We start from the raw sequence: 13,779 nt of genomic DNA on the forward strand, positions 1-13,779 counted from the left end.
TGCCGCGGGCCGAGCGGCGTGCGAGGCTCCGGTGGCGCCCGGCCGCGGCCCCTGACGTGGCGGGGAAGGGCCCCGGGAGGAGGGCGCCTCGGCGGGCGGGCGGCCGCGGGGGCCGCGCCGCGGGCGGGCGCCGGCCCCTCCCGTCGTGGCCGCGCCGCGTCCGCCGCTTCCGCGAGAGGGGACCCTGCCCCGCGCGGGCTCCGCGGCGCCTGCCGGGGACGTGCAAGTCCTTTCCAGTGACCTTTCCCGACGGGTGGTGTGTGGTAGGGAGCCAGGAGCTTGTTTCTTCCCAGGTGGGTCTCGGTCTGGAGAACTGGTTTCTAGAAGATGAGCCTGGAGTAGTGTCCGTGCTGAATCCACAGCTTCTGCTCCTGCGAAGCAGTTTCAGCCCGTAGAAGCCCCTAGGAGCTGTTCGTCCGTAGGAAGACGTTTGGGAAAGGATGTGCATAGGCGGAGTCGCCGGATCCCTGTCCTGTCGGTGCCCTTACGGCGTGACTGGTGTAGTGGAGGTCAGCGCGAGAGGAACGTTTTTTGTTTGCTAGTTTTGTCTTTCTGGTGAAGATTGGTAAGAAGAAAAGTTCTCTCTGCTCCTCCCCCCTTTCTCTCAACTACTCTGTTCTGCGTTATTCTTTTTCTTTGACTGATTCCATCAGGTATTCATTTATTCATTGCTGTTGCCTGTAGATGGTTTTCCCAGCCTGAATTATTCCTGTCTCGTTGTTATAGACGGACCCCTTTAGCTTGCATTTTATTCTAGAGCTCAGCATTGTCCATTCTGCATTTCCTGGTTCTTGGAAAATAGTGAGTGGCAACCAGATACTTTTGTTTTCCCAACTCCCACCTGGCATTTCTTGGATCAGACCATAGAAAAAAATTAAAGAAGTGACTTCGATGATTTTCCAAGGGTCTTAAAAGCTAGGAAACATTTTCAAGATCTTTAATGCAAACATTAATTCTTTATTAATAGGAAATAACCTGTTCAGAAAACTTAAGAGTTATCAGAGAGAAAGGCACTCCTCCTTACTGGATAAAAACAACTGTGAAAGGGCCATATCGGGATGCCCCAGACATTATACAGGGGCTGTTAAGCTTTTACTGATCTAAGAAATTAGATATTGGGGACTTTTTCTCCTTGGCTCAAACAATCATAAATTCAAAACTCAGTTTCTAAACTAGCAGCCCATAGACAGAATCCAGTCCTTGATTATAGACCCCCAGTTTTTAAGATAATTTAAATTAGTTGCCAGCACTTTCAAACTGAAAGATTTCACACACACAACACTCTACTTGAAAAGCTGAGTAGCGGCCGACTTTTTTGATCAGGTCAAGTGCTTTCTAGTTTATCGTTCCTCACCTGACAGCTTGACTCATTGCTGTTACCTGCCTAGTCTCCTTAGGTGTCAGGTTGCAACCTTTGGCCTGGAACTGAAAGCTCTGCTCACACACGCAGATGCTGTGTGTTAGCCAGTATGGGCATCTCGTTTTGTGGTTAGGGTGACACCATCTCTCCCACAATATGGCACTGTTGAGGGGGTATCCTTCTGTTTGCACCATCTCTCTTCCTTCTTAGTGATGTGGTATGGTGGGGGTGGGAGTAGGGGGACACACAGGGACTCTAATTGCCTTTGCTGTGAGGCCCTAGCTGGGGGAGCTTGGTTTCTCTAAGAGCACCCCATGCTGAGCAGGGGATGGAAACATTATCCTCCCACACACCCCTTCCCCTGCCAGCTAGCTAACTTCTGGGCACACCTCCATTCCTGCTCTGTGGGTGGGAAGACTGGGTGGGGCAGGCTGGATTAATTGATTGGTAAGCACCAAAGAGTATGAGGTCGGAGTGTATTATTGGCTCTTATGACTGAAATATGGCTGTTTATGGCTGTCTTAACATGACTTTGTTCCGTGTCACATTTGTGTTGACGCAAATCTCAGGTCCACCTTGTAAGACCACTTCCCTGAGTTGCTGCACAAACCTGGTTGGAATCTGCTTTATGCTGAAACTGAAGGAAACATTCTCTGGTTTGGTGCATGGGCTGGAGCAGAGCAATGCTTTGGGCAAACTCTCCAGATTTTCCAGTGGTTGAAAACTCCAAAGCATGCCTTGTATTTAAAGGCTCTGGTCCCAGATGGTCCACAGGAATTACTGTCGTCAGCTGGGTGTTAATGGTGGTCGAGTTTAGAATACACAATGTGTGGATTTTTGGTTTACCTGTTTCTTGAGTCTAGAGTTGTGCTACTTCAGTAGCCATTAGTCACGTGGCAATTAAATTTAAATTAATTAAAATTAAGTAAAATGAAAAATTCAGCTCCTCAGTCACACTAGCCACATTTCAAGTGCTCAGTAGCCACATGTAGCTGTGACTACCATCGTGGATGGCAGAGACACATTCATCAGTGCAGAAAGTCCTATCGACAGGACAGTGCTGGTCTAGACTTAAGTACGAGAGGGGTGGAAATAGTAAATGAAAGCTGCTTGCATGCTGATTTTTCTCTCCACTCCATTAAATCTAGGAAATCAACAGTGTTTGTAATGAAGAGCATCAGACTCTGAGCTGTAACCTGAATTCTTGTCCAAAATTCAGCACACTGGCAGCAAGCACACGAAACAGATTGCCACTTGGCCTGTCGACGTCTTTGAGACACACTTGCCCATCTAGGAAGGCACAGTGCAGGTATCTGTGTGTTCTGCCACTTGGGTGCCAACCCGGATCAGCTCACAGACGGTCCCATCTGTCCCCTTGGGCTCCTTGTCGTCTTCATTCTCTCAGGGCCCCTGAGCATCCCTGAGTTCTTCATGATTGTTGGAATGTGAGTATAGCCATATGCTCTCAATTCCTGTTTTTATCATCATGTGAAGGTCTGATCTGATTCTGATCATGATTTTGAGGTAGCAGCACTATTTAAAGGCCTGAGGTGTTTAGAGGGCCTGGTGTGCTGGACTCAATGCTCAGGTTACTTTTTGTGGCCTGACTCCCCTGGCTTATGCAGCATCTTTAGGCAGCCAGTTTGGGGATCACTTGCACATCTTTCATGCTTTATTCCTTGGTACTTGATCTTTTGAAAGCTTTGCTTTAACCTGTGAATCCAACGGATGTGGTTCTAGACTGCCCTGCCGGTGGAGGGTTTAGTTCCCAGTCCAGTTGAATAGAAGGTCCATGAGCCATGTGGGCAGGTGGCACACATTCCCCTCATTCTGATCTGATCCTTTGCTTTTAGAGCTTAAGAACCTTGGAGGTTTGTGGTATTTTATTTCTCTTGAAAGACTCCCATTATGGCTCTAGTGTGTGGTGGGAAAGTTTATTTCCTCCTGGTCCAGATGAGCCATGCACACAGCATCTGCACCCCAGTGCAGATGCAACATGTGCAACCCTGAGGGCGGTGGGTCCTGCCAAGCTGTCTACCAGAGGTTGAGTTGTGCACGGGTTGGCCACATGTTCTGATGCTAGAAGTTGGCATTGTAGGTTAGGATCTGCTGGGGTGCGTCCTCTTAGGCATAAATTTGTTTTCCTTGATTCAATCGAGCAATCTGGATTTTCAACTGCAGTGACTTGTGCCTCCGTGGTTTAGTCCTTTAGGCCGCATTCCATGTAGTTCAGGCCCAACTTTCTGAAGAAGAGGAATGATCTTTTGTCCAGGGAGGTGAGAAGAGGGCTGAGTTCAGCTTCTCTGCCTGGAGCGTGCATACATGTTTGTCTGTGTGTCTGTGGGTCTGCGTGTGTGTGTACATGCCCCTCAGTGAGTGAGGACAGTGGGAGGGGGTGGAAAATACTCCACAGAGTGAGCACACACAGGAACCTCCTAGCTGCCACTGTTCTGTCCCTGGCGCAGCAGCAACTTTATGGCCCACAGAGTTCTTGGGAAAGCAATGATCCCTTTGTCGTCCTAGCAGCCTTGACTCAGGGCTGTTCGTTAGGGCAGCCATTAGCCACCTGTGACTTTCAAGCATTCGAAATGTGGCTCATGTGTCTGAGGACCTGAGTGTTTTATTTTTACTTAATTTAAACAGCTGGGTGGTGCTTTGCAGCTGTCACTTTGGTTTGGACACCCAGCCCCCATCCCATCTTTGCTGAAGCCCTCTGGGAGAGCTAGGCCTTTGCCCCATTTGACACCAGTGAAGCTGGCTCAGAGTAACAAGGGGGTTTGCCCTTGGACACAGAGCCAGGGAGTGACTAAGAGGGAACTTGAATCTAGGCCTCTTGATTCCTGCACTTGACGTACCATGTTCTTGTTCCAAAGCCGAGAGCTGCTCAGTTGCCGGGGCACAGGAGGAGAGGGTCCTCTTGACATGGCAAATGAAAATGTCAGGCTCCCTGTGGAAGGAATTTCCTTGACCTATTTGGAACTGTCCTCAATATTTGGAGCTGCATGCCTGTACCTTTTTGTCCTGTCTAGCCTTTAAGTCCGCAGCATAGAATTTTACTGCTTTCTTTGACTCTGGAGGAAGCAGTTTTTGGTTTAGCCAGAAGTGGGTTTTCCTAGACTTAGGGGGTAGAGGTAGAATCTAGCACCTCACATGCCATAGGTGATCGAGTGATCACATGCTTATTAGGTGGAAAGCAACATGACATACGGACCTAGTTTAATTTTTCAGCCACACATTCTCAATTACTGTAATTGTTTTTCTCCTGTCACTCATTTCAAACGTACTTCTGCTAATGCCTGTCAGGGTCAGGCAGTTCAGGGCTTCTGGGATGAACATGCACACTCTGCTTTCAGGGAGCTTGGAATCAAAGCCTTCTATGTTTCAGATGGGAGCTCACACCTCAGTCCTCCCTGTGAGCCCAGGGCCCACTCCAGGAAATAGGCCTAAACCAGGTGCTTCCACTATAGTTCTGTTTGGTTCTGGTTCTAGCATGACCAGGAAAGGATGGTGGCTTGCAGGGCAGCTTGGCCAGTGCATGCTTGAGTGAAACAGGGAAGTGGGACTCTCCTCCTCACTGCAGGACCACAGGAGTGAGGACAGCCCGACACCTCAGCCAGGAGAAGCTGCCGCACTCAGACTTGCTGAGATGGGGCTCGCTTCCTGCAAGCGCAGGCTTCTCTGTGGGCACCCAGAAGCTGCAGGGGTTGAAGTGGGTTGCCTTCTGCTCCCCTTGGTTTTGGAGGGCCCCTTGGCTTTCTGATCCCTTCACCCCGAGGATGCAGGATGTTGAACAACATTTTTTCCCAGAAAAGGTTTATAATTAATGTTCCCATTATAAAAGAAACATATTTATATTTTTATATTTTTTAATACAGAATTCTAATTATGAAGAAAAATAAAATTTAAAAGTCACCTGCTAGGTCACTATTCAAACAAAACCATTGTTGACCATTTTTGTGTATAGCACCTTTGATACCCTTCCTCTATAGTTTGTCTTGGATTTTTAAAAATTGTGTTAAACACATCAGAAGTATATTTCTGACAAGTCATAAGCTTGCTACCATATGTATGACCCTTGAAAACATTGTGCTAAATGAAAGAAGCTGGTTACAGAAGCAGTGCACAGTATGACTCCATGTATATGAAAGGTCAGAATAGGCAAACCCACAGTCAGGAAGTGGGTGGATGGTGCCAGGGGCTGGTGAGGGTTGGGGGAAATGAGGACTGATAGTGTTTCTTTTCAGGGTCATGAAATGTTCTAAAATGGATTGTGGTGTTCATTGCACAACTGGGTGAAAGTGCTGAAGCCATTGAATTGTACACTTTAAGTGGGTGAATTATATGGTGTGTGAATTCTATCTCAATAAAGCTTTTACTTTATTTTTAAAATATGTCTGTTGATTTCAGAGAGAGGAAGGGAGAGGGAGAGAAAGATAGAAACATCAATGATACTGATCGGCTGCCTCCTGCACGCCCCTGACTGGGAATCGAACCGTTATCTCCTGGATCCCAGGCAGATGCTCAACTGCTGAGCCACGCCCTGCCGGGCTAAAGCTGTTACTTTAAAAAGTACAAATCAAACCCACAATGAGATATCACCGCACACCCATCAGGATGGCTGCTATTAAAAACAGGACAGTGTGGGCAAGGGTGTACAGAACTGGAGCCCTCCTGCACTGTGGTGAGAGTGTGAAATGTGCTGCCCCTGTGGGAAACAGTGTGGCGGCTCCTTAAAAAAGGGAAAGTAGAATTACCATATGATCTAATAATTCCATTTCTAGGTATATGAAAGCAGAGACTCAAACGGGTATGTTTATAGCCATGTTCATAGCATCATTCACAATAGCTGGAAGGTGGAAATAACCCAGAAGTGTCCATCGATGGATGAATGGATAAACAAAATGTGGTTTATACATACATTGGAGTATTATTCACCCTTAAAAAGGAAGGAAAATCTGACACATGCCGTATAACAGATGAGCCTTGAAAACATTGTGCCAAGTGAAATACACTAGTCACGTAAGGACAAACACTGTATGATTCCACTTATATCGGGGACCTCGAGTTGTCATTCCATAAAGACGAAAAGTAGAATGGTTGGGTCCGTGGTGGTATGGGAGTTATTTGATGGGTACAGAGTTTCAGTTTTGCAAGATGAAAATGTTCTGGAGACTGGTTGCATGACAATATGAATGTACTTAACAATACTGAACTGTGCATTTAAAAATGGTTAAGATAGCCATTTGGCTCAGTGGCTGGCTCAGTGGTTAGAGCATTGGCCTGCAGGCTGAAGGGTGTCAGATTCGATCCCCAGTCAAGGGCACATACCTGGGTTGGCAGGTTCAATCTCCGGCCCCAGTTGGGGCTTGTGCAGGAGGCAACGTCTCTCTTCCCCCCAAACTCCCCTCCCCACTCTAAAAAAATCAATGGAAAAAATATCTTCAGGTGAGGATTTTAAAAAAATGGTTAAGATAGTAATTTTGTTGTATGTATTTTACCATAGTTAAAAAAAATTAATAAACCTGTGTACTCACCACTCAGCTTAAGATACAGAAAACTAGCATTATCCTGGCCCACGTGTCTCCCCCGGGCAGAGGCCACCTCGCTCCTGAATTGTCTGTCCTCTCCTTGCCTTCACAGTTTCCATGCATGAAAACATTCCTAAGTCCTAGCATATCCTTTAGTTCTCTGTGCTTTTGAATTGTGTGTGTGAAACACGTTCTGCATGTGCTCTGCACCTGCTTCCCCTCCCCCCTTACGTGAGGGACTCAGCTGTGAAGTGTGCAGCTGGCACCCATCATTTTCCCTGTCATGGAGGGTGTCACATGGATGTGTGCCAGTCATTTTTTTCCTTTTGCCAAACAGTGCTGCTCTGAACATTCCTGTGCAGCTCTGACTTTGGGGGAGGTGTCTCCAGGTTTTGGGATTCCGTGTTTGTGACTACTTCTGTAATCCCAGATTCCTTTGAGATCAGCTGTGCAATGGTTTGGGGGACCAAGAGGTGCCCAGATCCCAGGGGAAACAGGGTTTGTCCTGTGATCCTCCTAGTGGCCACCTTTTCATGGGGAAGCCAGTGTTTTTAGGGGAGTATTTCCTGAGTACTGCAAGAGTGGATTCAGAGGAGGGTCTCGGGTCTCAGGCTCCTGGTTGAAGGTGGAAGAGGAGAGGTTCAAGAGCCCCAGTCACAGTGCAATGTGTGCAGCAGCCACTAGCTCAGGTGGGGTGACGCTGCTGCACAGGCTGGTCAGAGCTCAGCGTGCAAAGTGATGTCGCACTGGCAGAGGGTGTCTGGGAGAAGAACTCTGTTCTGTAAGTACTAATGGTTCAAAAGTCATTTGGTAAAAAGGGACCCCTTTTTTCTCTGGAGCCACTTCATTCCCCTCCCAACGACATAATCCTCAGGTATTTGTACATCTGTCCAGAAGTGTTCTAGGTATGAAAGCACATGTGTACCTTTTTAAAAATACCCTAAAGGTAGCATACTATAAACACTGCTGTGTACTTGCCACATAACTTTATTTCTTAGAGACTTTTCCATTACCAGTGCTTTCGCTCTCTCTTTTAAAAACACTCTTTTTATTATGCTCTCTTCTGGTCATTTCACAACTGCAATAAAAAGCTAAAACAGTCTCTTAGGAAGCTCCTGGTTCAAAGGATTCCAATTAACTTTTTAAAAAGTCTGTTCTCGTGTACTAGGGTTCACGTTGGGGATTGGTAGGTGATGCTCTGAAATAGTTCAAGGCAACCTTCTAATTGGGTTCTTTCCTTAGTTGTGTTACATTTGACCCAAAAACAAGCAAGTTGTGTTGGGAGGGGCACTGGGGTAGCTAGGCTGTTGTAGACATGGCTCTCTCCAGGGTGTCCTCTACCACCAGGTTTCTGAAGTACCAGTTAATGTCAGCCATGCAGAACTGAATTTGGTAGTCTGGGGAAGTTTTTAAAACCGTCATTTGCAGAGTTAGATGGTGTCCCAACTGCCCCAGCCCAGGTGAAAGGGGTAGGTGCTAACTGCTGGGTAGGTGGCCTCTGACAAGGGGGCATCCTACTTGTGCATCCAGGTTTGTTTCGAGCCTTGCTGTTTCCTTCCTTGTACATCATATGGAATCCTAGAAATCTCTTGGCTTCAGATTTCATTCCTTCCCAGTGGAAACAGAGTCCCTTTCTGAACTGGGTGTAACAGCGTTGCTTTCCATGAGGAATTAGTGTCTTGGGCAGGTAGAAGGCACTGCCAGCTGGGCTGGCTGCCGAGACTGCCTTGTTTGAAGGTATGATTATGCTTCTGTCTTCACACTATAGAGAGCTGGTTTACGGTGATGGATAGGGGGTGGTGACCAGTCCACAGTAAGGCATGGGGGCTCCAGGAAGCTTTGGCAGGGTATGTGTACTAGGTGAGTGCACCTGTGTGTACACGTGCCCCTCCGAGCTATGGTGGTCATGACTGCCCATAGCTAAGATGCAGGGTGACCAGCTGCCTGTGTCTGCTTGCTGTCGCTCCTGTGCTGTTGGGGCTGACAGTGGGCACACCTGATGACAGCAGTGAGAGGGTGCTGGCCTCTCACACACTTCCAGGCTGGATGGGACCCGTGGACACACACATTAATCTGTGTTAACAAATGACTGGAGATGGCCTTGCCTACCACGCCTACCTGAGGAACCAGAGGGAGCCCCCCCAGGATGGGCTGGGAAAAGAGGGCCTGGGTGGACATGGATGCCAGCTGGGCTTACAGAGGCAAGGGCAGCAGGGGACTGGGGTTAGCATGCGGTGGGGTGAGGTGGGATCTGCCCACTGATGTGTTTCCAAGATGGAGCAGTCTGTTCAGGTGCTGTGGTTCCAACTGGCATTTTCTTGTTAGGTCTAACAGTATTTTTTCATAACAGGATTACAATCAGCTGGGCAGAGAAGGGCACTACATGAGTAAGGTAGATTTGGGGTTTGAAGGAACATCTGTAATCCCAACCTTGATCCCTCCGTTTGCTTTGAGTGTCCCAGGGGACTTTGTGGCCAGAAAGCTCGCCTCGGATGCCAGCAGCCAGGCATTGTCCCTGGCCTCACTGATAGCAGGACACACAGCTGATTTGGGAGTGCTGCCTCTTCAGTTCACAGATCATGAATGAGTTGACCCCTCCTCTTCCCTTGTTCTTGTCTCTCCCTTCTGCCTCTTTTGGCTGATGAACTTGAGAACACAAAGGAAATCTCTGGGCCAGGGCTGCTCCGCCTGGGAGGCAGTCTCTTTTGGCCCCTGCACACATGGGGGCAGGCAGCCTATCACCAGTGACCTTCATCTCATGTGATTTCCTCTTAGGTTTTCTTTGCCACCTTTACATTTCTAAAGGGCTGTAGCCTGCCTGGGAGTAATAATTGAAAGCACCTCCCATTTACCTCTCTGAATTAAAATCAAATGGAAAAACTCCATAAAGACCTTCCAAGGGAAAACCCGACTTTTCCTTTTTCTGAAACTTCCATGGGTTCTTACAGACACGGCTCATTAACTCAACCTGGAAAGGCAGCCCTGACCGCCCCCCCCCGGCACACGCAGCAAGGTGCTTTGGCAAGGTCCCATGTTGAGGCGGCTTGTCTGACCCCCGGGGAACTCCCCCCCCTCCCCCCGTGCACACAGTTTAATTAGGGCTTGTGATTTGATTTGGTGGCTTCCCTGAGCCTAGCTGAATTACACTTACCTTTTCAGGATAAAAAAGTTACCTCTGCCTGAGTCCCAGCCAGTGCTTTTTGTTAAAGTGGCTTCACCTGTGAGCGGAGGCCCCTCTCAGAGGATGCTCCTCCCACTGCACTTGTGGCACTACCAGCCCATCACCAATGACTTCTCATTTCTGATGTGACCACAGGAGAGCATATTAGTCATTGATCCAACCAGAATGAAACCCTGCTGCTTAGAATTGCTTGTTTGCTAAAAGTAGCCTTTACGGTGCTGCATCCTGCCTGGGTGTATAACAACTGGTGGTATGTCTTTAGAGTGTCGCTCTTTGATCCCATGTCCTTTTTCCTTAACGTTTGCCCAACAGTCCAGTTTCCACCACACCTAACATGTAATAGCTTTCATCTTTGATGGAGGCTGAGACTACGTTATGCTGAACTCAGAGGTTCTGGGGGGTGATTTTTTATTATTTTGTTGTTGTTAATCCTCACTGGATATTTTTTCCATTGAATTTTTTTTCTTTTTTGTTTTTAGAGAGTGGAATGGTAGAAGCATTGATGTGAGAGAGACATCAATTGGTTGCCTCCCACACATGCCCCAGCTGGGGCTGGGGATTAAACCTGCAACCCAGGCATATGCCCTGGACCAGGAATCAAACCCATGACCCTTTGGTGCTCTAACTGCTGAGCCACACTGGCCAAGGCATGGGGTGGGGGGTCTTTTAAAAGACCTCATTGGTCCCTTATGTCCATACTCACTGACCAACCTCCGGAGCCTAACTCCTCTGTAGCTTTACTCTGAATGGCCATGTGGTTTGTACATGCTGGACCCTCTGAACTGCTGGGCCTGTGAGCAATTAGGGCTGTTTCTTACTGAACAGTCGGAGCTTAGGTGGGTGGCCCATGTTCTCCCTAGTGTGGCCCAGCACATGGATCCAGAGCTCCAGTTGGAGGGGTGTGGACTTGGGTGGGGGGGATCAGTGATCACCAAGAGCCAGATGGGGATCCCTGGGCCTCATCTACTTTGTGACAGTCTGACCAGCCTGGGGACCAGAGGTTGCTGAAGGAAAGGGGCTGCTTTTATTTTTTTAAGATTTTTAATTTTATTTTTGAGAGAGAGGAAGGGAGAGAGAGAAACATTGACCAGCTGCCTCCTGCACACCCTCCACTGGGGATTGAGCCCACAACCCACGCATGTGCCCTGACTAGGAACTGAACCAGCAACCTTTTTGGTGCACAGGACAACACCCAACCATCTGAGCCACACTGGCCAGGGCAGGGGGCTGCTTTTCACTGAGGCATGTGACAGGATGGCTCTGTACAGTGTGGTGGTAATGTGGATTAAGCAACTTGATCTGGCCTCAAGATCTGTCTAGCAGTGTCCCTGTCAGAGGTTGGGCTAAAGAAGGCTTCTAATCAGAACAAACAACACAAAACTAGGAGAAACAGTGTCTGTCTGTGCTGGACAGCACTATGGCGGTTCAGAAAGATCTGGACAGGCTGACACATGAAATGACAAGGTGTGTACAGGTTTGTAAAAAGGTTTGCCTGTCAGGGATGTGGGAAGATTCTGCTCTAGACGGGAAGTTTCCATTAGAGGCCTCAGACTGAGAATCCTGACACTGCCTGAAATCCCCCCTTGGCCTGTGGTCACTGCTGCTGTTTGGCTTCCATAAGGCTCTGCTTTGAGGATCCTCTCACCCATTCCTAGTCCCAGAGAAAAAGATCAACTCAGCCACTTGAAGTGGGTCTTTGTGAGTGAGAGAAGCATTTGCTGACAATAAACACAGTCCTGGGCTTACAGGGTCAGAATGGGCAGGCACTTCCACGCCCTCATGGGATCCCCATGTCGACTAAATGTCAGGGTCGTTACTGTTGCTGAGATGGTGTCTTTTCTTAATTAAATCAAAGGGCTCCTTTCTCTAAGCAGTGTGCTGGGGTGCTTGGGGTTGCTGGTCCGAGGAGGGCCTTGGGGGCTTTGTGCAGCTTGTCCTTCCCCAAGGCTAGAGGAGTTTGGTTCTCAGTCATCCAGGGCAAAAGCGACCCTCTTTCCCTTGTTTGAGCTGTGCACAGGGTAGGGTGTTTGTATTTGCCTCAGGGGTCTGTTGGTTCCATCAAAGAGTCCTCTTCCTGTGCTTGCCCTGATTAACCAAGAGCAGATCCCATCCTGCTGGCCTTGAGCTTCCTTGTGGGCATGTTCATGTGATTTGGGGCTGGCAGCATTCTTGTTTCCTTGAACTGCTTGGCTAACTCACAGACCTGCCAGTCCAGTGTATTAGACTAACTGCCAGGCACAGTGCACGTTGTAGGGTGTCATCTGAGATCAGGGCATTCCTTTTCCTGCGTTCTTTTATAGTCCATTATTTTATTCCTTCAGAAAAACAGTTCTTTACTGAGGACCTTGAATATTGGGCTCTAAGAGAGAGAGAAACATAAGTGAGATGAGGTCCCCTCAAGAGCCCATCCTCTCTGCCCAGACTCCACCTCAGTGGCCTTCCCCTCAGTGTCTCAGCAAAGAAATATAGTCAGTGCTTCCAGCCTAACTCTTGTCTCTCTCACCCCCGTTCTAAGGGTGAGCTTGTCGGCCACAGACTGTTACATCGTGCATGAGATCTACAACGGGGAGAACGCACAAGATCAGTTTGAGTATGAGCTGGAGCAGGCTCTGGAAGCCCAGTACAAGTACATCGTGATCGAGCCCACCCGCATTGGTGATGAGACCGCTCGCTGGATCACCGTGGGCAACTGTCTGCACAAGACCACCGTGCTGGCGGGCACTGCCTGCCTCTTCACCCCACTGGCACTGCCCTTAGATTACTCCCATTACATCTCCCTGCCCGCTGGCGTGTTGAGCCTGGCCTGCTGCACCCTCTATGGAATCTCCTGGCAGTTTGACCCTTGCTGCAAGTACCAAGTGGAGTACGATGCCTATAAACTGTCCCGCCTGCCCCTGCACACACTCACTTCCTCCACCCCTGTGGTGCTGGTCCGGAAGGACGACTTGCACAGAAAGAGACTGCACAACACGATAGCGCTCGCCGCCCTGGTGTACTGTGTAAAGAAGGTTTACGAGCTCTACGCCGTATGATCTCCGTCGAGTAGGGAGAGGAGCAGACAGCCCAGCCCACGGGAGACAACAGTGTTCATATCACACAGGAACATTTTTTTGCTCCATGAGTCAACGGAGCCCGGGAAGGTGTTTGGTTTAATAGTTGTTATTTTTAAAAAATAGCACAGATCACAAATGAACCAAGGGTTTTTTCAACTCGTCACACTAAGATGTGGGTTTCCGTAACCCACAGGGAGTCAAGCTGTGGAAGCTGACTGGGCAGTGGGATGGTGGTGGAAGCTGGGGGGTGACTGTGCTTGGGGTGGGTCCTGAAGTTATTGTTAACTGTACCTTCCAGAGCCAACCAGAAGCGATTGACCATTAAAATCATGAGAATTTCAGCTCCAGGTGTCTTTTCTTTCCATGACTGTGCTGCAGTTTGCCCCTGGACAGCACCAGAGGCTGCCCAGCACCTGGCTGCACCCGTGTCCCATGTGCAGCAGGAACAGGTAGGTCTTGAACGGGGCAGGCTCAGACCCCATCCAGAGCATCTCATGTCTCACCTTGGTCCTGTTTCCAAGGCCAGCACTGCTAACTGATGTTCAGGGACGTGGTAGGATAGGGTGATAAGGCCTAGAGGTTACTGGGTCTCTAGGTTCATGTGGAGAACAGGGGCCTGTGACCTCTTGTCCAGAACCTGATTTAGGAGTGATACAG

The 13,779-nt window shown here is 48.8% G+C and overlaps 2 protein-coding genes across 4 annotated transcripts in view; one reads left to right on the forward strand and one right to left on the reverse strand.

Annotated features, from left to right (window-relative positions):
• Positions 1-274: 274 nt before the first annotated feature.
• On the forward strand, positions 275-13,463 carry TMEM11 (transmembrane protein 11). The gene is made up of 2 exons (XM_087825728.1): positions 275-2,805; positions 12,585-13,463. The coding sequence occupies exons 1-2, from the start codon at positions 2,792-2,794 to the stop codon at positions 13,099-13,101; spliced, it is 531 nt and encodes a 176-aa protein (XP_087681854.1). The 5' UTR covers positions 275-2,791; the 3' UTR covers positions 13,102-13,463.
• Positions 10,627-13,779, reverse strand: part of DHRS7B (dehydrogenase/reductase 7B) — a 71,024-nt gene continuing 67,871 nt past the window's right edge. Inside the window, exon 8 of one of the 3 annotated variants that reach the window (XR_015715838.1) lies at positions 10,627-12,428. Coding sequence is in view for 1 of the 3 variants with exons in the window: in XM_087825727.1 (XP_087681853.1) it covers positions 12,403-12,428 (26 nt within the window). In the remaining 2 variants the exon portion in view is untranslated. The remainder of the gene's footprint in view (positions 12,429-13,779) is intronic. The other 2 variants (XM_087825727.1, XM_087825725.1) reach the window with 2 other exon arrangements.

This window comes from Miniopterus natalensis, chromosome 17, assembly GCF_054644295.1.
Source record: "Miniopterus natalensis isolate mMinNat1 chromosome 17, mMinNat1.hap1, whole genome shotgun sequence".
Classification (NCBI taxonomy): Eukaryota; Metazoa; Chordata; class Mammalia; order Chiroptera; family Miniopteridae; genus Miniopterus; species Miniopterus natalensis.